This window comes from Erinaceus europaeus, chromosome 4 (genome assembly GCF_950295315.1).
Source record: "Erinaceus europaeus chromosome 4, mEriEur2.1, whole genome shotgun sequence".
Lineage (NCBI taxonomy): Eukaryota > Metazoa > Chordata > Mammalia > Eulipotyphla > Erinaceidae > Erinaceus > Erinaceus europaeus.
In genome coordinates, this window is record NC_080165.1 from 8924680 (window position 1) to 8949416 (window position 24737).

The 24737-nt window shown below is 40.5% G+C and overlaps 1 protein-coding gene across 4 annotated transcripts in view; it reads right to left on the reverse strand.

Moving 5' to 3' along the window:
• The window catches only part of ADGRF1 (adhesion G protein-coupled receptor F1), a 47076-nt gene that overhangs the window by 12260 nt on the left and 10079 nt on the right, over nucleotides 1-24737 (reverse strand). For 2 of the 4 annotated variants that reach the window (XM_016185897.2, XM_016185896.2), the window contains exons 2-9: nucleotides 17140-17301; nucleotides 15787-15844; nucleotides 13280-13423; nucleotides 12267-12440; nucleotides 9894-9994; nucleotides 8189-8247; nucleotides 1988-2139; nucleotides 626-789 (exon numbers count right to left, since the gene is read on the reverse strand). In XM_016185897.2, the coding sequence (XP_016041383.1) occupies nucleotides 626-789; nucleotides 1988-2139; nucleotides 8189-8247; nucleotides 9894-9994; nucleotides 12267-12440; nucleotides 13280-13423; nucleotides 15787-15844; nucleotides 17140-17208 (921 nt within the window). In that variant the 5' untranslated portion in view covers nucleotides 17209-17301. Of the gene's footprint in view, nucleotides 1-625; nucleotides 790-1987; nucleotides 2140-8188; nucleotides 8248-9893; nucleotides 9995-12266; nucleotides 12441-13279; nucleotides 13424-15786; nucleotides 15845-17139; nucleotides 17302-24737 lie in introns of those variants that run through there. The other 2 variants (XM_060188726.1, XM_060188728.1) reach the window with 2 other exon arrangements.

Here is a 24737-nt window from a genome sequence, read left to right on the forward strand (position 1 = left end):
AGCATTTCATTTCCTGCTCTTAAACAAAGGAGGTTGGTGAAACAGAGGACCTTCAAGAGCTACTGTAACTTTGATTCTACAAGATTCACTTCTGGCAAAACTACTCCCTGACCCCATGCTTTGAAAATGTGTACATCGTCACTGTACTAAAACGTGCAGCTTCTCATTCATACATTCCCTTGGATCTCTGATTGCAAAACTTTCTGCACCTCTAAAGACTTGTCTATTCCTTAGTGGGGAGGAGGATGGAGAATCAGGGTATCAATCTAGCATATGAATAAAATGCTTTATCCACTGCACCACCCCCTGGGCCATAACCTTCTGAATTTCTAAAGCCATTGTAGGTGCTATGTTAAACTTCTTCATCCTTAACTCACTCTTCTACAGTGCTTCTCCCAACTATAAAACTATCAATTGATATTTTCTGGCCTTCCCACTGCCACCTAGATTCTGTAATTCATGCCTAAAATCTCTGGGTTCAACCATCTTACGCCACTGCCAACTTCTGGACACTGACTGATGAGACAGATTGCTGTATCTGACCGTCTATGTCGTGATGCTCTCTGGGAGAAGCCTGCTGAGAATCTGCACACCAGGACAAGTATGTCAGGTAGAAACACTTTACCTTCTTTATTTCTTCCAGCTGATGGAGCACACATGTTTCTTTGAGAACATGCCAGCCAGAGGGTCCGCACCTGGCTGTGATGCTTCCAGTGTAGCCAGGGCTACAGGGAAGATAATATACATCGCTCATAGACCCAAACCCGAAAACAATGCTGTTGCACTGGGCTGGAAAAGATTGGAAACAAAGGGGGAAGATACTGATGGTGTATTTAGGCATTCTAAGTAAACTAGATAGTAGTCGTTTAAAAATTATATTTCCAGAGACAAAACCGGGGGGAAATTCAGAAACAGCGGGATTTTGTCTCTGATGCTCAGTTACCCTTATGGGAAGCTCTTCCCCCTGAAGACCTGAACCTATCCCCTCTCCCCCTTGGGTGTCTAATCAGCGACCTTGCTTTGAGTCATTTTAAAGAATTATTTATTTATTCCCTTTTGTTGCCCTTGTTGTTTTATTGTCGTAGTTATTATTGTTATTGATGTCATCGTTGCTGGATAGGACAGAGAGAAATGGAGAGAAGAATGGAAGACAGAGAGAGGGAGAAAAAGACACCTGTAGACCTGCTTCACCACTCGTGAAGCTATTGCCCTGCAGGTGGGGAGCCAAGGACTCGAACTGTGATCCTTGTGACAATCCTTGTGCTTTGCACCACCTGTGCTTAACCCACTGAACTACAGCCCGACTCCCTTAATATTATTTTTTAAGGTGTCACGTATTTAGGTAGAAACATTGAAGACCAGATGTAAACAATTCGAAGGGGGAAAGGAGAGATCCCATTCAGTAAAGTGTGTACCTCACCATGTGTGAAGCCCTAGATAAGAATTCCAGCTCCGGCATTATTATATAAAACACCAAAGAAAACTTCGTGGAAAGTAGAGAGGTGCTGTTATGTCTCTTCTCTCTACTTCTCCTTCTGTTAAAATTTTAAAAAATGAAAAATTCTTTTCATTTAATTTCAAGGTCACTCAGCTTTGGCATCATCATCTGCAAGACTCTGGGTTCATCCCCATGGCCTAACATATTAAGAAGGCAATTACTTTGTCGGGTGTCTGTATCTACTGGCTGTGCCTATGTGTGCTAAAGACTTGATATTTGCATTCATTGAGTCATTTCCATCAAGAAGTGAGGTGGAATCAGGCATCCACAATATTGACACCGAAGGGCAGAGATCATATCACACAGATCGCCAACGTTTAGCGCAGTCAGCTGAAATCGAAATATACAAGCAAGAGAAAATGTTTCTACTGAAAGTCAGTCTTAGCACAGCTCCATGTCAGATACTTTCATCTATTTTTTGAAGATACAAAGGAGCTACTAATTAAAGGATTCTCTCCACTGAAGTTGAGAATAGAAATATAGTCCTACCTTTTCCAAATATTCTGAAAGACTCATCTTCTAATGGGAATAACTTCTGAAGACCTGCTTTTGCCTTCTCCGTCACCTGTTCCATGGCTGACAGCAGCTCAGATGCGCTACTGGAACCCACGACTTCATACCCAACAATAATGCTCCCATTTCTGTAATAAGTTTGTGGGAAGAAAGATGAAATGCTTCCACTAAGTCATTCTGGGTCTACTTTATGTGTACATGACACTAAACCAATAGTAATAAATAAAACAAATTTGGTATTTATTTTTTAATTTTTTAAATATTTATTTTATTTATTCATTCCCTTTTGTTGCCCTTGTTGTTTTATTGTTGTAGTTATTATTGTTGTTGTTGGATAGGACAGAGAGAAATGGAGAGAGGAGGGGAAGACAGAGAGGAGGAGAGAAAGATAAGACACCTGCAGACCTGCTTCACCGCCTGTGAAGCGACTCCCCTGCAGGTGGGGAGCCAGGGGCTCGAACCGGGATCCTTACGCAGGTTCTTGTGCTTTGCGCCACCTATGCTTAACTGGCTGCGCTACAGCCCGACTCCCTATTTTTTACTATTTTAAAAAAGATTTTTAAGATTTTTTTAAAGATTTTAAGATTTATTTTTAAGATTTTATTTATTTATTAATGAGAGAGAGAGAGAGAGAGAGAACAAACTAGACATCACCCTGGTACATGTGCTACCAGGGACTGAACTCAGGACCTCATGCTTGAGAGTCTGGTGCCTTAGGCACTGCGCCACCTCCCAGACCACTGGTCTTTACTTTCATGAAGCTTGTATTCTAGGAGGAAGGCAAGGCAAAACAAATAACATACGTATGTGAAGCTCCTCAAGGTTATGAGATATAGGGAAGTAGCGAGGAGACAGAGGACACACACATTACTTTGTGTTCAAGGACTCCGGTTCCAGCCACCACTCCCTACCTGCAGGGGGAAACACTTCACAAGTGTTGAAGCAGTTCTGCGGGTATCTCTTTCTTTCCCCTCTCTATTATTCCCTCCCTTCTCAATTTCTCTGTCTTATCAAATAAAATAGAGAGGAGAGAGAGAGAGAGAGAAAGAAAGATAAAATGGTCACCAGGACCCCTGGACTTGTAGTGTTGGCACTGAGTACCAGCGATAACTATAATGTCAATAAAAAAAAAAAAAGGAAAAAAAATAGAGAGAGAAAATATAAGGACCACTATAAGGGTGTTCAGGAAAGTTATCTCTGTGCGGAAGGTTTTTAGAGCTTAGTCTTGAAGGAGGAGATGAAAAGTCCAGTGACAGGAAGAGGAATAATGTGAATGGTAGCATATGTAAAGTTCTAGTGAAAGAAAAATGCCTATGAGACAAAAGTCATATTTTTTATCAAGAGACACTGGTTTTGTGGTGGGCGTAGTAGTGGGATCAAATTTATTTCGTAAGATCAGTGTTCTGATTACTATGTAGACAACAAAATGAAAGGAGGCCACAGGGAGATTAAGAAAGAGGTGGTGGCCGCTTAAACTAGTCAGGTACCAAAGTGTGTGACAGGAAGTGACCAGGCTGAGGTCATATTTAAAACTAAAATGACAGGAGCAGACCTGCTTCTGTCCTGGGGAAAAGAAGGCAGTCAAGAATGACTTCAGTGTTAGGTAAAAACAAATTGTATTTACAAAAATTAGATTTGAAACAGTAAATTCAAAATAAATCTATTCATATGATCAAATGACCATGGGCTAGAAAAGCAGGAAGCATTGAGACTCAGGAACACAAGGTCACATCTCGAAGGCATTCGTTGCGTGACATAAATCTAGCCCCAACTCTCCATCTGCACTACTCCAGCCTTTAGGTCCATGATTGGTCAACAATTTGTTTGGCTTTGTACGTTAACTCTCTTTTCAGCCACCAGGTTCCAGATGCCAGCAGGATGCCTACCAGACTTCCCTGGACAGACAACCCCACCAATATGTCCTGGAGCTCTGCTTCCCCAGAACCCCACCCTACTAGGGAAAGAGAGAGACAGGCTGGGAGTATGGATCCACCTGTCAACGCCCATGTTCAGCAGGGAAGCAATTACAGAAGCCAGACCTTCCACCTTCTGCATCCCACAATGACCCTGGGTTCATGCTCCCAGAGGGATAAAGAATAGGAGAGCTATCAGGGGAGGGGATGGGATACGGAGTTCTGGTGGTGGGAATTATGTGGAGTTGTACACCTCTGGTCCTGTGGTTTTGTTAATGTCTCCTTTTTTAAATTAAAAAAAAAAAATTCACCAAGCCAAAAATAAACATCTAGATGCACAAAAAAACTACACAATGAATAATTCCATTTGGAGGAAGCTCCAAAATAGGCGAAACTAATAGTAATAGAAATAGTAATAATAGTAATAGTAACAGAGAATAATAGTAATAGAAATAAGATCAGTGTTACCTCTGACAGTGAGAGAGGTGACAGTGGAGATTGATTAGAATAAGGGACAAAAGTAATTTGAGGGGGTGGGGTAAGTAGTGGGCAGTATATATTCAAATAAGTATTTGTTAAGGGCGACTGAACTGTAGATGTAAGACTCTGACATACTTAGTAGTCAGAACAATGATATTAAGAAATAAATCCAATCACACTACCATCCCCACCACACACCAGTGTCTCCTGATAAAGAATATCCTTTTTTAAATCAAAAGTAACATTCATACTCAGACTTTATATGATCTGACTCCTGGTTCCTTCTCCTATATTATCTATCCATTGCTATCTGCAAAATTATGCCTCAATAAAAGATAATAAACAAAGAACACGTTGGACTGTGGAAATAACATAGTAGCTATGCAAAAAGACTGTTGTTATGCCCAAGGCTCCCAATGTCCCAGGTTCAATCCCCAGAATCACCATATATGCCACAGCTGAGCAGTGCTCTGGTGAAAGAAAGGAAGAAAGAAGGAAAGAAAGAAAAGAAAAGAAAAGAAAAGAAAAGAAAAGAAAAGAAAAGAAAAGAAAAGAAAAGAAAAGAAAAGAAAAGAAAACCTCAAGGTTTGTTGTGTGTGACTGGAACAACAGCACTGATGTGATGGAAGTAAGCAAGGTGGAATAGACAGACAGTGGGAGAGGAAGGTTCCGGTTAGGAGGAGTGGTGTGAAGCCCTTCTTTGGAGCTCATTGCAAGAGTACTAGAAAAGCCAAGGCAGTTAACAGACAGATGGTATTTTTGTCTGCAGTGGAGGAGAACAGACAAACCCTAGTAACAGATATCACCAGTACACAGAAAGGATCTGAAGGCATGAAAATAAATGAGGTCACGTGTAGTAAATTACTCCTTCAATAAATGCAGGAGTTTATTATTTCTATTTCGATACTGGGGCAGCCTGGAACATTCCCACTCATGACCACAGAATGTGAGCTCAGAGATACAGGGATGCAGAGACCCCATAGGCTGCTAAGCTGATTATGGGCCCCAGATCACATCCAATCGATGGGGTTGACAGTCAACAATACTTATGCCCCTTTCCCATATTAGGGAGCTACTCTCTTCCCTGATCCAGCTTTCTGGTCCTTTTTCCAGCCATGACATCATCTCCCCAGACAATAACTTGGATCCACCTGCATATCAGATTTCAGGCTCAGGGCAAAAAGAAAAAGGAAAAAAGAGAAACAACAAACGAAGTAGTATAGCCACAGGCCCTTTGGAATTCAACTGAAATAAGCCTACTAGCTCTCTACAAAATGGAGGACACCCCCAACTCTCCATCTGCACTATTCCAGCCCTTAGGTCCATGATTGTTCAACAATTTGTTTGGCTTTGTATGTTAACTCTCTTATCAACTACCAGGTTCCAGATGCTAGCATGATGCCGACCAGACTTCCCTGGACAGACAACCCCACCAATGTGTCCTGGAGCTCTGCTTCCCCAGATCCCTGCCCCACTAGGGAAAGAGACAGGCTGGGAGTGTGGATCGACCAGTCAATGCCCATGTTCAGCGGGGAAGCAACAGAAGCCAGGCCTTCCACCTTCTGCAACCCACAATGACCCTGGGTCCACACTCCCAGAGGGATAGAGAATAGGAAAGCTGTCAGGGGAGGGGGTGGGATATGGAGATGGGGTGGTGGGAATTGTGTGGAGTTGTACCCCTCTTATCCTATGGTTTAGTCAATGTTTCCTTTTTATAAATAAAAAATTGAAAAATAAAAAAAGATAGGGAAACTGAGCTCCATAGACAAACTGGATCAGGTAATTATTAGATATTAGATGACACACTTTAATGTTCTAAAGCCAGAGTTCTTAATCACTGCACTGAACCACCACTAACATTAAGTAGATCCAAATATCTACTCTGTAGAGATGGACTCATTCATATGACCCTTCAGTATTGTTTATAACTTACCTACCCTATGCTTTTATTGAGGTTAAAACATAAGTATTAAAAACTTTGTTCAACAAAGAGGATTAATACATTTTTAAAATAACTTATGCAAAGCATAAAGTCTAAATATCTCTTACTGCAATTGTGTCTACAAGTTCTTGAGGATTGTGTACAAGAAAAATGACCAAGTGTGTAAGAAATGAACAGAAGACCAGAACGAAAGAAAACAGAGATATTGAATAAAAGTTTATTCTTACTGAGTCTCAAACTTGTCTATGACTTACTGACAACAGAGTCAGGAAAGAATGCAATTAGTTACGTATATGTTAATATAAGAGAAAACGTCATCTTCACATTTAATTTTAAAGAAAATTATGCATGGGGGGTCTGTATATGTAAAATGTGAAATAGCTTAAAGATAATCTCCAGGAGGGCATATTTACAGCAAACCTTGCTGAGGTTAACTGTGGTGATATCACAAATCCTCTGACCTTCAAGCCACTTGCTTTGTCTAGAAGATTATTAGTAGCAATGAATGGCTAACTAACCAGATAACTCTTGGAATGAAAGCATAAGCAAAAGGACAATTTACTAAATATTTCTTTATTTGCTGTAGACAATGGCCAACGGAGTTTGAACTATGGTGCACACGTATTATCTACACAAGAACATAATAATTGGCCTAGTGCTCACTTTCTGGTTCACAGTTACAGAACATTAGAACATCACACACTTATGAACAGAGGGTTTTTTTTTGTTTATTTTATTTATTTATTTATTTATTTTCGGTCACTGCACTACAAATCCATTACTCCTGTGCCATTTTTTTTTCAATAGGACAGAGAGAAATTGATAGGGGAGGGGGAGATAGAGAGAGAAAAATAGATACCTTACAGATCTGCTTCACTGCTTGTGAAATGATCCCCCTGCAGGTGGGGAGCTAGGGGCTCAAACCAGGGTCCTTTTGCAAGTCCTTGCATTTCATACTAAGCGTACTTAACCCTGTGCACCTGCCCGGCCCCTGAACAGAGAGATCTTCATCTCTTCAACTCCGACCTTCTGCCATCACCCTTCCCTATACATGCTCACCATGTATAGGGAACCTCCTTTCAAGGTTTGTTGCCTGCTACTGTGGGCTTGAAATTCTAATTTTTGTTGAGACTCTCATTACATATTCAAGTGCCTGTACGCATTCAAGGAAAATATAGGTTTTGATCTTCAGATTTGTTAAATCACACAGACTTACCTCTCATTTAAGTAAGAACCTTACCACAAAGACCAGTTTTAAGCATCTTCTGTTTTTTACAGTTTGTTATATCACTGATGTATTCATCAATTTTAGAACTGAGTCAAACATAATATTATACAGGAATACCTTCCCATCCTGTATCTAGATAAAGTTGTCACAAGTTAAGGGATCTCTGAAAAGTTCCACTATCCACTCATGAGAGTGAAATGGCGAAAATATTTGTGACGCTGGGGAGTCGAGCGATAGCACAGTGGGTTGAGTGCACCAGGCACAAAGTGCAAAGACCAGCCTAAGGATCCAGGTTCGAGCCCCTGGCTCCCCACCAGCAGGGGAGTCGCTTCAGAGGTGGTGAAGCAGGTCTACAGGTGTCTGTCTTTCTCTCCCCCTCTCTGTCTTCTCCTCCTCTCTCCATTTCTCTTTGCCCTATCCAACAACAATGGCACCAATAATAACAATAACTACAACAACAATAAAAAAACATTAAAAAATATATTTGTGAACTCATTGGAAGGTCTTGGGAGAATCCATTTTCCCTCAGAGACATTTGGAATGGCACTAGGCATTCTACAGGACTGTCACACAGTTCCCGGGCATGCTAATCTCAGGCTATTGGTGTTACTTACCGAAATTGAGAAACTCGCACAGATTCAAATCCTTGAATAATTTTGTACACTTCTTTAAGCTTACAAAAACAACAAAAGACAGTAAGTTGATCTGTATATCTACACATGTCTGAGAAAAATATGAAGATAACAAATAAACTGATAAAAGCACTGAGGGAGAAATAGATATAAAAGGAACAGCCTCTGTATGTTAGCAATCCAGTTGATATTGAAACTGTGCATTCACATCCATGCCAATAGCATATATAAACAAATGTAATTCATTTTTGAGACTGCTAATGAAGATGAAAAATCAACTGCTTAGAACGATAATGAGTATGTTGCTAGATAATAAAATACACAGAGCAGTATTTACTGGATAAGGTGCTGAACTGTCAAGACTGAGGTCTTGATTTTGACTCATGGTCCAGAGAACACAATGTCATCTCCCTCCCTCCTTCCTCCCCCAACCTCTCTCTCTCTCTCTTTCATTAGTAAATAAATAAATATTAAAAAAAATTTTATTATCTTTATTTATTGGATAGAGACAGTCAGAAATTGAGAGGGAAGGGGGTGATAGAGAGAGGGAGAGACAGAGAGACACCTGCAGCCCTGCTTCACCACTTTCAAAGCTTTCCCCCTGCAGGTGGGAACCGGGGGCTTGAACCTGGATCCTTGCGCATTCTAACACGTGCACTCAACCAGGTGTGCCACCACCTGGCCCCTAATAAGTAAATCTTTAAGAAACTAAAATAAATTTACTCAAAATCTATTTTCTCCTCTTAAAAAACCAGCAAATTCATTGTACAGATATTTTAAATGAATAGCTGTAAAATACTCATGCATGTCTTCAGTCTTATCCATCAACGGAACCATCATCCTAGCTAAAAGTACCCAGATGTACTTTTATATGGTTTTATTCTGAAGTGCAGATTTTTTTTTTTGCTTCCAGGGTTATTATTATTTTTTTTTTTTGCTTCCAGGGTTATTGCTGGAGCTCAGTGCCTGCACCATGAATCCACTGCTCCTGGAGGCCATTTTTCCCCCTTTTGTTGCCCTTGTTGTTGTTATTATTGTTGTTGATGTCGTCATTGTAAGATAGGACAGAGAGAAATGAAGAGAGGAGGGGAAGACAGAGAGGGGGAGAGAAAGATAGACACCTGCAGACCTGCTTCACTGCTTGTGAAGGGACTCCCCTGCAGGTGGGGAGCTGGGGGCTCGAACCGGGGTCCTTACGTGGTCCTTGCGCTTTGTGCCACGTGTGCTTAACCCACTGTGCTACTGCCCAACCTCAGAAGTGCAATTTTTTTTTCTCAGTAACTTTGTTTAGTTTTTACCAAGAAGCTTCCCCTTAGAAGAAAGCCCAATTGGGTGTATGGATCCACCTATCACCACCCATGTTCAGCGTGGAAGCAATTACGGAAGCCAGCCCTTCTACCTTCTGCACCCCACAATGACCCTGGGTCCATATGCTCCAAAACCAGTGAAATAAGAAGGCTCAATATCACACTAGTTTACAAAAAGAGTAAAGCTAAACACAAAAGTAATAGAAAGAAGTCAATGACTCAGCTTGCCTAGAAAGAAAATGTTCAAAGTACAACAGTTGTGGGCAGCATATAAACTCTTTGGAATAATAAACAATATGAGTTAAATGCATAGATCGCACTGAAAATATTTACCTTATGTTTTGCCAACAATTTCTTATTTATAAGTAGGAAGCGCTTACTTGCGTTTCAATTCCATTTGTATAGTTGGAGTATAAAGCAGAAGATGAATCCAAAAGATCCTTTGTAAATCTTTCACTAATTCTGAAAGTTCCCCACACCTCTATGAAAAAAAAAATTAAATTTCTATATAAATAAGAATTATTCACTTAATTTTATGATAGTACCAATAACAAATGTTATTTTTCAATTATGTCTGTGAAACACTAAAGGGAAAAGTCCTAGTAATCCAGACAGTACTATATGGTGCTAAATACTGACAGTACTATAAAAATACTGACAGAAAAATCCAGACAGTACTATATGGTGCTAAATAAATAAATAAATAAATATGGTACTACTAAATAAAGTAGTAGCCACGCAGGGACTACTACTCAGCTGTTAAAAATGATAGTCATTTCCTTTGCTACATCTTAGATGGGGATTGAAGGAACCACATAAAGTGAGATAAGCCCTGAAGGAGAAGGTTGTGACCTGGATGATCTCACACATAGGCAGAACTTAAGGGACAGGGTCAGACATGAAAAACGCCAAATAAGACTTAAAACGGATTTGTTGAACTCAGGGGAAGGAAATGAGGCGGGGGGAAGCCTGAGGGTCCTGATACCTGGTGGTTCATCCAGACCCAAGCGGGGAGCAAGACTGTTTCGCAGACACCAGTCATGAGGAGGTGAGGAATGGTAGCTATGTGGCAACAACTGTATGGTAAACCATCAACCTCACCACAAAATTTAAGGAGAAAAAAAAAAAGGCAAAAAAAAAAAAAAAGAAGAAGAAAGCCATTGGAAAGCATTCCAGGCATTGAACTTAAGCATTGTTTCTATATAAAAATTTTATGATTGTAAATTGTACTATATTCTACGATAAGACAAAAGCACCGCTTGCAAACTCCAACATGCCAATTGGACATTCACCACTAATGCTTTTTAGTCCCACACTAGGGACTTTCCCCTGTGTCTGTGTGAACAAATCCTGCTTATTCTTCATTCAAAGCCTTGTCTGGTTCACTTCTTCTGAGGGGTTTCCTTATGAATAGACTATCTCCTCTCCACTCCTACAATACCATCTCCATATCTCTCCTATAGGCTCTTGAATCGATCAATATATGTACTTTTGTGAACGTTTACTGTGGGTGTATGTTCCCCCTCTACTTTGAGAAACGCTTGCCTGATTCATCTTTGTATCCACTGAAGATGAATCATACCTAAGTCACATTCACAGAGTAGGTTTCCATCAGAATTTAATGAGTAAATAAATTGTCTTCTTTCTTGTATTATAGCCTGACATCCCCAGGTAGGCTGCTTAAAGGGAGAAAAAAAAATTCAAAGTATGACCTCCCGGAATTTGCTCCTGATCTGGGTATAAAATGGTATTTAATAAATATGTCTGCCTTAAACTAAACTGCCGGAGTCCTGGGAGGGAAGTCAAGGATACCAGGAAAGGTCCTCTCTCATTTCTCTTTCTCTATGAAAAAGAGAAAGAAAGGGGGGAAATGACCACTGGTACCAGTGGACTGTTTGTTAAGGCACAAAGCTCCAGTGATAACACTAGTGGCAGAATTATAATTAATAATAAAAACAACAATAAACAAAATTTTTAAAATAGCGGTTTCCTCAGCTTCTACAGGTCTCATAAGTGAGACTTTCATTTCATTTTGGTAATACATGTGGTTAGAAACTGAAATATTATTTTCACTATCCACACGAGATATCCCTCCATGCTTTCACATCCCTAAACTTCTCTTTGAAGGAAACTAATATTAGCAAAGTATATGAAAAAGAAATAGGAAGAATTTTTTTTTTCTTTAGTGGTTTTCTGCTTGGGGTTTTAAAAAGACTCAAAGAATTTAAGAGCTGTGGGAGGAGCAGTAGCACAGCAGGTTAAGCTCACCGGGTGCAAAGCGCAAAGACGGGCTTAAGGATCCTGGTTCAAGCCCCCGGCTCCCCACCTGCAGGGGAGTCGCTTCAGAGGTGGTGAAGCAGGTCTACAGGTGTCTGTCTTTCTCTCCCCCTCACTGTCTTCCCCTCCTCTCTCCATTTCTCTCTGTCCTGTCTAACAATGACGACATCAGTAACAACAACAATAACTACAACAACAATAAAAAAACAAGGGCAACAAAAGGGAAAATAAATAATATAAATTTTTTTTTAAATTTAAGAGCTGAGCTAGATGTATCTAAATATCAATAATTATACACTCATGCAACTGTCTCCGCATACTCTGATTTAGCAGGGTCTGAGGTCCCTAGGCCCCCAAAACATGAGCTCTTTTCAGGATGAAAAACGCATCTGGGTAAGTAACTAGAATCTCCTTCACATGATGAATGGGAAGCCCTCCAGCCCAAGTCCCTTCTTCAACCGTCTTTATGTGCTTACTTGTTCTTTCACAGAAATTGACACTCTGGGTGAGGTTGTTGAAATGACAATTACAGCTCTGGAGTGACCCGACTGTTTGAAGGGCACATTTCTGGGGATCAAGGCACGAGGGAGGAAACCAGTTATAGCCATCTTCACAGACACATTGCAGGACACCATTCTGAGTACTACAGTCTGAAAAAAGAAAAGCAGAGAGTGATCTCATGGGATCTGGTTAATAAATTAACTGGTCTAGTGCCGGGCGCTGGCACACCTGATTAAGCACTCACATTATGGTGCTTGAAATAACAAGTGTTGAAGAGGTTATGGAGGAAAAGGAATTCTGCTCCACTGTTGGTAGGAATCCACATTGGTGCAACCCCTTTGGAAGACTGATACGAATAAAAATGGAAGTACCTTACAGTCCAGCAATACCACAAATAAGCACTTATCCGATGGACAGTCACTAATCTGAAGAGACATATCCCCAGCAGCATCATTCACAACAGCCAAAAAGCAGAAGCAGCATAAATGCCCACTGTTAGATTACTGGCAAAAGAAGTTGTAGGATATATATACTATGTGGAATATTACACTGTGGTCAATCAAGATATTGTTTCCTTTGTTGTATCCTTTGGGACAAAATGGATGGAACGAGAAATGATTATGCTTAGCAAAATCAGCAAAGATAAGTAAAACAACTACCAGATGAATCTAAACACTTGTGGAATCTAGAGAACAGATACACATTAACTTGCAAAACAAACAAACAAAAGCAGAAGCAAATAGTTTCTAAGACTCTGTAAGAACTGTGGTGGTTATTTTTGAAAGGTGGGAAGGGAAAGAAACAGAACTTGGTGAGTGTGGTGTGGAACTAACCCCTGTAACCCTACAATCTTGTACCCCACTGCTAATCACAAATAAAAGATGAAAGGGAAAGAGTTATAGGGACAGTCATTGCCATAACCTAACTTATACTGACTAATAAATGCACTGTCTTTGTTTCCGCTGCCTGTTCCAGAGAGTTGACTTACGTGTTGTGGCCTTTGCTCCGATAATCTTCATTGGCCCACGTAACCATAACGATGGCGGCTTCAAGAGCTTCAGAAAATGCTTCAAGTCTTCTTTTTCTTTGGAGTTTCTATAGGTCATCTGAAGCAACAACTGATATTCTTGGACTGGGCATAAAAGAAAGACATTCAGAAGACTCACTTCTCAGTCCAAGAGAAAATTATTAGCATGAGACACTCATCAGATCAGGACTGGAGGGAAAATGGATTGTAATTGACTCCTACTCATCCAAACATGTACTAAAAATGGTCCTTCAGAACAAGCACAGGAAGTCTCTTGTCGCCTGAGAAAGATGTCTTTCACTTCAGTTTGCCCCTCTCTGCCCCACAGAAGTATCACTCTCTTGATTTTGCACACTTCTTCAAGGGTATGTCTGAGTCCGACTTAAGCATTCACAGAGAAGAGGTAAGAAAAATCTGGATCACTTTTCCTTTTTCCTCTACTCTCCTCCAAGTATCTCTACTATAAACCCCAACCACACACTTTGTAAGAGCACTTCCTTCTGTCAATAGATTCCATTAACTGGCTTGCTTGGTTGCTTAGCGGAAAGCTGAAGCAAAATAAAATTGCACCTTGCTTGAGTCTTTATGCATATTCCGCTACCTTACCATTTCTGAACTTTTAGTTTCTCCAAGTAAATGTCTTTTATTTTTCATTATTATTATTATTATTCTGGTTTGAAGATAAATAAATCCTCTGAGTTTTCTCCCAACCCGAGTTCAGTTATCTGTTGGATTCACATGAGACAGTATGAAATTCAACTTAAAATACTTCAAACTTTATCTATGGGCTTTAGGGGGGAGAAAGAAGCAGAAGCTGAATATCCTTAAAACCCAAGTCTCATGTCATTGTCATTGGCTGTGAGACAGGGTAGAAATCTTTTAAATATTTGAGGCAAAATCCTGATTTCTTCAGGGACAGATGAGACAGATTCTGTAAGGCTTCCCTGTTTCTTAGAATCCTGGGGATGGGGGAGTAGATAAAATAACTGGATCAAATCTTAAGCTTCTCAGAAAATGAGAAGGGAAACAAGAAAATGGAGATAAAGGGGAGGAGGAGGAGAAGAAAGATGAACTAGAAGAAGAACTAGGAGGAAAAAAAACTAAAAGAACAAGGACTAGGATAATGAACAGAAGGATTAGAAGAAGAAGAGCGAGAAGAAGGTAGTACTGGTTATAAAGGGCTTTATAAAGTCTTCCCGTTACCTATCATCACACAGCCTAGACTCTTAAGTCCCTGCCCTCAGTCTTCCCTTTTCCTAGTAGACTGGAACCTTCACCCCAGGCCTTGATAGTCACATCAAGTGGTGAGAGCTAAGAACTATACCACTTTCACTGCCTATGAAGGTCAGAGTTGGAGAAATAGGGAAGAGTTGACCTTGGTGATATTGTTAGGGGCTAATAGCATGAATGCTGGAGCCATACTAACTAGATTTGAGTCATACTCTATGCTTTAGTCTCATTATCTGTAAAAATAAAAACACATACTGTATCCAACTCAGAGGATCAGTAAGAAGATTTGATTAATCTAACATACTTCTACTGTTTGGCACATGTTCATAGCACAATAAAAATTTTGAACATAGTTCATTCTGTGAGTGAGAACTATGACCATTTAATCATATTTTAGAAGCCAGGGCATTACTACTGTGATTGTGTATTAGATTTATATGACTGAGTCTAAAAGATAAGAGGTTCCAGTTTGTTACCTGGTACCACCATAAGCTAGAGAAATGTTGTGGTCTCTCTCTCTCTCTTTTTTCTTCTGTCTCCTATCCTCTGTCACAATAAAATAGCCACAGGTAATGATGGAGTTGTCATGTAGGCTCCAAGCTCTAGCAATAATCCTGATGGAAAATCAGTAGTCTTTAAAAACCTTAAAGAATAATAATAATTATTATTATTTTTAGGATCAAGACAAGTAAAGAAAGAATGGAGTAGATGCTAGTAAGGTAATATGACTACAGGATATTTATCTTTGTTATGTTGTTTAATTTATCATATTTAATTAGCATACTATATTAACCTCATTTTTCAGATTTGGGGTGTTTAATATTGTGACAAATTCCACACCACCAGTGAGGAGCAATCTTGAAACGTGAAGCCTGATGTCTTGGTATTGGAATTGACTGTGAAATTGAGATACAAAGAATACTGACCCCCCCCAAAATCTATTTCTACCTTGGGAGAGAAGTTAGGTTCCAATGAGGGAAAGAACTTAGGAGGGAAGAGTTTTGCAGAGAGGAGAGATCTGGGTCTTTCCTTCCTCAGCAGATCATAAACAGATTGGTTCTGTCCTTCTTTCCCTCATCCATTTCCACAAGTACAAAAAAAAACCATTACAGGGAGGCAGAACACTGGAGCTGACTTAATAAGTCTCCAGTCTTGGATTGCACACTAAAGCAAAGTGTGTTACCAACCAGTGGGTCTCCTTTGATTGTCGTTGTTCCATGGTACTAATAGAGCCTTACCTGGATGCTTCTTCCTCCTTATAATGAGTTCTTCTCCTGTTTTGAGACTATCATTGTTCTGTTAACAATCAAAAAGAATAATAATGATGAAACTTTGAAATGTTTGACTTAATAAGTCCCACTTACAGTTCCTCACTTATTAAAATGTTGGATCTAAAATTTAAGTGAGGAACAATGGGAAGGTGGTACTAGAAATTTTACAGGGGGTGGGTGGGTGGTGGCTGCACACTGGTTAAGTGCATGTGTTACAAGGATCCAGGTTCGAGCCCCTAGTCCCCTACAGGGGATAAGTTTTGCAAGTGGTGAAGTAATACTGCAGGTGTCTCTCTGTCTCTCTCCCTCTCTCCCTCTCTATCTCTCCTTTCCCTCTAGATTTCTGGCTGTCTCTATCTAATAAATAAATAAAGTTAATTAAAAAATTAAAGAAAGGGAGTGGGTGGTAGCTCAGTGGGTTAAGTGCAGGTGGCACAAGATGCAAGGACCGGCTTAAGAATCCTGGTTCGAGCCCCTGGCTCCCCACCTGTTGGGGAGTCACTTCACAGGTGGTGAAGCAGGTCTGCAGGTGTCTGTCTTTCTCTCCCCCTCTGCCTTCCCCTCCTCTCTCCAGTTCTCTCTGTCCTATCCAACAACAACGACATCAATAACAACAGTAATACTACAACAATAAAAACAACAAGGGCAACAAAAGGGAATAAATAAATAAATTTTTTTTTAATTTTAAAAATTAAAAGAAAGAAATTTTACACAAGTCATAAATGTGTGACTGCTGGATTTAAAGGACGGCTCTGTGGTAGAATTGGACATTTGGGGGCATCTGCATATAAAGAGAAATGAAACTACAATTCTATATAAGTCATCCAGAAAGTGGGAGTAATTAAGGAAATCATATGCTTTTTTTCCATCAAAAAGTCTATACTAGAAAATGCAGCGATTTACACCAAGAGCCTTATTTTGCTGTTTGGTCATCTGTATTCCAAGAGAGGAAATGACTCTTCCTTTTTTAACTATTATTTTTTAAATTTTTTGAACTTTATTTATTGGTTTGATTTGACAGGACAGAGAGAAAGCGCGAGGGGAGGAGATAGAGAGGGAGAGAGACAAGGAGACACCTGCAGGCCTACTTCACTGCTCCTGAAGTTCTCCCCCTCTGCAAGTGGAGAGGAAATGACTTTTCCAAGAAGATACAGCTAGTGCTGATAACATTGAGACAAGAGCCCAGAGCCATCAAATTAAAGCCTATTAAATTAATAGCTCCAGCAGGCCAGAGAGTGGTGGATTCTTAACGTATGAGAAGGAAAAAGAAGATATGGTAGAGAGGGGGAAAAAAAACCAGTAGTACATTCACCAACTCACCCCCAAGAAGCCATCACTGTCCTCTGTGATTGTGAGCAGAAAGATGAGCCCAACGACCTGAGTCCTCATAGTCAGCAGGTCTCTCTTCTTATCCCAGGACTGAGTATTAACGGGGTGGTTCTCAGTCTGCCAGCCGACCAGTGGCAGGTGCACCGTGTATGCCTGAGGCACAAACACAAGTCATTCATGACAAAATTGCATGATGCAGTATGGAAGGAAACTGGAGCTGCTTAGAAATCCCAAGTGGGCAGTAGCTCAGCGGGTTAAGCACACGTGGCACAAAGCACAAGGACCTGTGTAAGGATACCGGTTTGAGCACCCGGCTCCCCACCTGCAGGGGAGTCGCTTCACAGGTGGTGAAGCAGGTCTGCAGGTGTCTATCTTTCTCTCCCCCTCTGTGTCTTCCCCTCCTCTCTCCATTTGTCCTATGTAACAACAATAGCAAAACAACAATAAGAACAACAAAAAATGGGGGGAAAATAGCAGCCTCCAGGAGCAGTGGATTCATAGTGCAGGCACTGAGTCCCAGCGATAACCCTGGAGGCAAAATAATAATAATAAATAATAATGATAATAAAATAAAAAATAAAATAATGAAATCTAGTGTGTATCTTTTTTTTTCTTTACACAAATGCGACCTTCATTGTGATGTGTTAAAAGCCAGTTTCCAAACATGCTGTGCAAACTCAGAAATCAAATGCAATGCAAGTCTCTCCAAATCTAGTATTGAAAGTATTGCATGGTTGATAACCTGCTGCTCTTAAAGGAGATTGGAAGGATTGTTTTCCCAGAATCAAGCTAAAGTGGAAATATCACTCGAAAGTTCTTGAGTGTGTTCACCAAAAAAAGAAAATATTTTCTCAATGATTTTTTCATTTTTTTTCTTTATTTGGAAGATTAATGGTTTACAGTCATCAGTAAAATACAGTAGTTGGTACGTGTGTGACATTTCTCAGTTTTCCACATAGCACTGTAACCCCCCCAGGTCCTCCTCTGCTGTCATGTTCCAGGACCTAAACCCTGTCCCCCCAATCCAGAGTCTTTTACTTTGCTGCAGTACACCAACTCCAGCCCAAGCTCTGCTGTGTGTTTTCCCTTCTGTTTTTATTTGTCAGCTTCTTTGAGTGAGATTATGCCTATTCAACCTTCTCTTTTTGACTTACCTCACTAAACAGTATGTGTATCTTTTTTTACTTCATGCACTTTAAGTTAGTGATTTAATATTGATTCCCCAAATTATGAGATAACAGGGGGGCAATTCCGCACCGTTACTGCCTGTATTTTTTAATATCTCCACCATTACTTCCCTTCTCATTGCAGAAGGAGTGAATTATAGTCTTTTTGAATACTTTAGTAATTTATTATTTTATTGGATAGAGGCAGGGAGAGATAGAGAAGGGGAGCTGTGCTGAAGTTTTCTGATCCCAGACTTCCTGGTACTTGTTATTAGAAATCCTACTGATTGTTACCTCTGCATCTATGTTTGCAAAATATATTATTTGGGTAGCTGCCGGGCTAGCTTCGTGGGCAGGAGAGAGAGACGACCAGGGACTCATAGCTGAGTGGTACGCAGTTCAGTCTTTATTCATGTGGAACGCAGCGCAATCTAAGCTCTCTCTAATCACAATCCTGTCCTTATATATCCTGAGGCAGAAGTGTCAGGTCCGAAGAGGATGTACATAGGGGGTGGGGAGAAGGAAAAAGTTGCAAAACAGTGAGGATTAAACCAATGCCCTGGAGGCAGGGCGGTGCTTAGTTCACAGTGGTTATGTAAATAGAATACAGTGTTAAGCAGGGGGCACTAAACCAATGAAACAGAAGGGGTCTTAGAAGCAGAATTTGGAAGCAGACCAAGAGGTACCAGGTACATTTTTTTGAATAATATACCATGAGACCTGTCTCTCAGGCTTTCTCTGGTTACCACAAAATCCTGCGCTATGCCAAAAACTGGATACTTCAAAGACTCCTGCCCACAGGCAGTAGAGGGCTGGGCTGTCACAGCTATCATGGTACATCTGAATGTCTGCCTGCTGCCCTTGGGATCTGTAAAATGTGCCTGGGATACATTCAGTATCTTATGGCATCAAAAGATTGTACCTGACATAATAATGACATTTGGATAATGACAGTTTTACGCACCCTTAACTTTCCCTGATGTTCTCTCTTAGAAATTCATTCTAACCTTTGTGTATGTGTGCACCTGTGGACTTGTCTGAACAATGTCATGTAACACATCATTTTTTTATATTTATTTAGTTATTCCCTTTTGTTGCCCTTGTTGTTTTATTGTTATAGTTATTATTGTTGTTGATGTCATCAATGTTGGATAAGACAGAGAGAAATGGAGAGAGGAGGGCAAGACAGAGAGGGAGAGAGAAAGATAGACACGTGCAGACCTGCTTCACACCTGCAGGTGGGGAGCCGGGGGCTCGAACCGGGATCCTTAGGCCGGTCCTTGTACTTTGTGCCACCTGCACTTAACCTGCTGCGCTACTACCCGACTCCTCATAACACATAATTTTTATAAATACGTACTCTGTGAATCTTGGCATGGAGAGACTCACAGTCAACACTGACCGGGCTGTGGATGTCATGTATGTGTGTTCCCACCTGACCTCTTCTGATCAGCTGTATCATGACTGTCTGTGGTCCCTTTGTCTTCACCCTGGGACACCTCTGATCTCAGGGTCCTGGCAACAGGCTAAGACTCTCCACCCACATATTTCTCTATAGAGAGGCATGTGCAGCACTGCTTCACTGTCTGTGTAGCTCCATCTCCACCCCACTGCTGTGGGTGTGAGCCGAAGACTGCACGGGGGTCCTCGGTCATGGTAGTGTACACATTCAGATGACAGCACCATAAATTTCAGTCTTATTAGAAAAGTTACACTTACTAGAAAAGGGATCAAGGATCTCTTTTAGGTAAATCAGATTTGACTAAGCATAGACAACTTTCTTTAAAAAAAAAATTATGTTTACAAAGTTTTAGATTTTTCAGAAAAGTTGAAGAAAGAGTAGAGAACTATCCCTAATTACCCCCTCTCTCCATAATTTCTTGTACTAGTGTGATAAATTTTGCTACAAATAATGGGTAATTGTTGATTTATTAGAACTGGCTGAGATGCACCGTGTGCACTGGGACTTACTTTGTGTTATACAGTTGTGGTGATTTAGATAAACGTGTAATATTACAAACCCGCCACCGTGACATCGTATCACGGGTCATGGGTTCCTTGCCCTATAGATTTCAGGTTCCTTTTATTTTCTTCTCTCCCCTGAGCTTTAATAATCACTGTACCTTTACTGTTTGTAAGAGCTACGTTTAAGGCATGAATTGCTTAATATTACAACTAGAGGCATTTAATGCTCAACCTTTGATGATTCATTTCAGTTTCTTTTTCACCTCAGCAAAAACAGATAATTCCACTAAGGACCATTAGAACCATTTAAAATCAATGTGGATCAACAATGGTAGGGACTGTTCCATTCTCTAAAGGGAGGTTGGATAACACACTCTACCCATCACCCGAGGATGATGGATCCTGAAATTAGTGTAGCCTGAAATGTTCCTAGCTATGACCACAGAATGTGAGCTTAAACCTGCAAGGATGCAGAGCTTACATAGGCTCCTGTTCTGAATATGGTCCCCAGATCAAATCAGTGGGGTTTACGGTTAACAATATGTATATTCTTGTCCCTTATTTGGGAGATAGTCTCTGCCCTGATCCAGTTTCTAGTGCCTTTCCCATGACATTATCTCCCCTGATAATAACTTGGATCCACTTGCATATTAGATGTCAGGCTTAGGCAAAAACTAGCAAAGTCATGGGCCTTTTGAAATAGACCTAAAATAGACCTACTAGCTTTTTCCAAAATGGAGACCCCAATCTTCATCTGAAATATTCTTGCCTTTAGGGTCGTGACTAGTCAACAATGTGTTCTGTTTTGTATCTTAACTCTTTTTCAGCCACCAGGTTCCAGATGCTACCATGATGCTAACTTGACTTCTGTGGTCAGATGACCTCATCCTGTGTCCTGGAGACCCACTTCCCCAGGCCCCTGTCCCACTAGGGAAAGAGAGAGACAGAGTATGGATTGACCTGCCAACACCTATTTTCAGTGGGGAATCAATTACAGAAGCCAGACCTTCCACCTTCTGCACCCAGTAATGATCCTGGATCCATGCTCCCAGAGGGATAAAGAATAGGAAAGCTTTCAAAGGGTGGTATGGGATAGAATTTGGAGTTCTGGTGTAGGAATTGTACCTGTCTTATCCTATGGTCTTGTCAATATTTTCATTTTATAAATACAAATTTTTTTAAAAAAACTTAAAATTAAAAGAATAGAATCTAAGTGTTTCATGTGCACATAACATGAGTTAGGAGAAAACATAGACCTTAAAAGCAAAAGTGCACAATGGTTTGCACTGATCCAATAAGTGCAGCAAACAAGCAGAAAGACCTAAAAAGACAGCACAGCACACCTAGTCAGTTTCGCTTAGACCTAGATACCCTCCTCATCTACTTCATATTTCACTTCCCTCAGTCACTCTAAGCTGAACCCTGTCAGATAAAATAAGGACTACAAAAGCTGCAAGGGGGCAAGAGGCTGGCATACTTTGATGATGATTTTTGGTCACTACCAAGCCACCCTATTGCCCAGGGACCTTGTCAGAAATCCTGCAATTCCCACATAGATATGATGGGCCTAGACCTCTAACAGATTCCTCTCTCCACTGTCACTGGTCATCTCCATCAGGAACAACAGAGTGGACCCTCTCATAGGTCTCTGAAGCACAATGCCCTCAATGTGGGTCAACAATGAAAGGGACAGCCCCATTTTCTGAAGGGAGGTTGGGCCAAAATGCTCTACCCTTTGAGGAAGGTGGGTGGGTCCAGCATTGAGTGTAGCCTAGAATGTTCCTAGCTGTGACCACAGAATTCGAGCTCAGACCTACAGGAACGCAGAGGTAACACAGGCTTCTGCACTGAGTATGGGCCCCAGATCAAATCAAAGGGGTTTACAGTTAATGGTATTTATACACCTTTCCCATATTTGGGAGCTACTCTCTTCCTTAATTCAGCTTTCTAGTTCTATTTCCAATTTTTACACCATCTCCCCCAGATAATACCTTGGACCCACCTGCATGTTATCTGTCAGGCTGAGGCAAAAATTAGTAAAGTACTGGGACGCTTGTAATATACCTAAAATAAACCTACTAGTTTTTTCCACAATGGAGACCCCAAATCTCATCCGCTATGTTCTTGCCTTTGGGCTCCTGATTATTAAACAATTTGTTCTACTTATATCTTAATGCTTTTTTAGACACCAAGTTGCAGATGCTACCATGATGCCAACCTGATTTCCCTGGGCAGATGACCTCACCAATGTACCCTGAGAGGTGACTCTCCAGAGCCCTACCCACTAGAGAAAGAAACAGGTTGGGAGTATGGATCTACCTGCCAACACCCATTTCCAGCAGAGAAGCAATTACAGAAGCCAGACCTTCCACCTTCTGCATCCCTTAATGACCCTGGGTCCATACTCCCAGAGAGATAAAGAATAGGAAAGCTTTCAAGGGAGGGGGTGGGGTACAGATTTCTAATGATGGGAATTGTACCTCTTTTATCCTATGGTTTTGTTGAAATTTTTTAATTTTATAAATGCATTTTAAAAAAGAATCTGAGTACTTAAACACGAAATTTGTAATGGACCAATCCAGTAAATCTCTTTCTTTATAGTTGATAAGTTAATATAAACTTGTCTTGAGTTGTGGCTATCTCACAATAATGTTACATTATTGATTGGCGGTGATCACAAAATTGTCTGTGTGTAGTCAGGCATGAAACTATCTAAATTGTTATTTAGGGGCCAGGTAGGGGTGCACATGGTTGAGCACAGACATAACAATGCAGAAAGATGCAGGTTCAAGCCTCAGGTCCCCATCTACAAAGGGGAAGCTTCTAGGTAGGGAAGCAGTATTGCAAGTGTGACTCTCTCTCTCCCTCCCTGTCTTCCCCTTCCCTCTTGATCTTTCTGTCTTTTTCAAAAAAAAAAAGAATATAAAATTCTACTTAAACTAACCTTAAAATTTAATCATATGGTTCACACTACAAGTGCTTAATAGCTACATGTATCTAATCCCTACCATATCATTTAGAGAAGAAACAATATTGCCAAGAGCTTGACTAGATGTCAAATAATATTTAGAGTAAGGAAAAATTCCTGTTGCAGGCTTCAGCATAGATGTACTTTGAGAACCTTGTGTTGCATAAAATAAGCTGTTGACAGAGTCTGGCGGTAGCGCAGCGGGTTAAGCGTACATGGCACAAAGCACAAAGACCGGCATAAGGGTCCCAGTTTGAGCCCCAAGCTCCCCACCTGCAGGGGAGTTGCTTCACAGGCGGTGAAGCAGGTCTTCAGGTGTCTATCTTTCTCTCCCTCTCTCTGTCTTCTCCTCCTCTCTCCATTTCTCTCTGTCCTATTCAACAAGGACAACATCAATAACAACAACAGTAAAAAGACAAGGGCAACAAAAGGGAAAAATTAAAAAATAAATAAGGTGTTTACAAAAAAGACAAATAGTGCAGGATCTCATTTATGCAAAGTATTTAAAGATCTCTTTCAGAAATAGGAAAAAGAACAGTGTTACTAACTGCTGGGAGAAGGATACACAGTTTGCATCTTGCCAGATGAAAATTTTCTGGGAGTCTGCCACGCAGCAGTGTGAATTGATTCAGCACTGATGAACTGTGCTCAGCATTATAATACTCTTCATGTTACATGATATACTTGGTCACTGTTTTTAAAGTATTGCTGAGCAGCATTAATGACTTGAAAGAATACTTCCTTTGACCTCTTAAAATTTCTCTTACACAACTATACAAGAAAAAAAAAAAGTCACTCCCAAACTCAATAAATAACTATCAGAACAAACTTTCTGGATTAGCTATCTGTACAGAAAACTAAGAGGTGGATGTTCTTTTTTTCTCTCTCTCTCTCCTCCCTGAATATACGTTAAGCTTCTTCTTCTTCTTCTTCTTCTTCTTCTTCTTCTTCTTCTTCTTCTTCTTCTTCTTCTTCTTCTTCTTCTTCTTCTTCTTCTTCTTCTTTTTCTTCTTCTTCTTCTCCTTCTCCTCCTCCATCTCCTCCTCCTCCTCCTCCTCCTTTCCTTTTCACTTTATTTTTACTTTAAACTTCTTGAGACTCCTGCCATAACCACCAGTGCTCTCTAAACATCCAAAAAAAGGGAAAAGGAGGGAGGGGGTGGGGAGAGTGAGAGTGAGTGTGTGTTAGAGACAATTATCTGTCAGTTTTGAAAAGCAGAAAGCACAGGTGTGAGGGAATAGGAGAGCTATGGTTTGGGGAGCAAACTCTATCCAGAGAAGAGTGGTCTGGAGTCTAGTTTGCTACTCAAAGAAAGTTAACACGATACATTAAGAAGACTTCAGTAAACAGGAAGCTGGGGCAAAAAGGACCATTCACTGAAGCGAAGAAGGTCAATGTACAAGTTGCATGTGTCCCATTGTCTAGTTTTCATTCTTCCCCAGAGAGTTTTGGAAAGAACAGTCCTGCTCTATAGATAAATTATGAGCAGC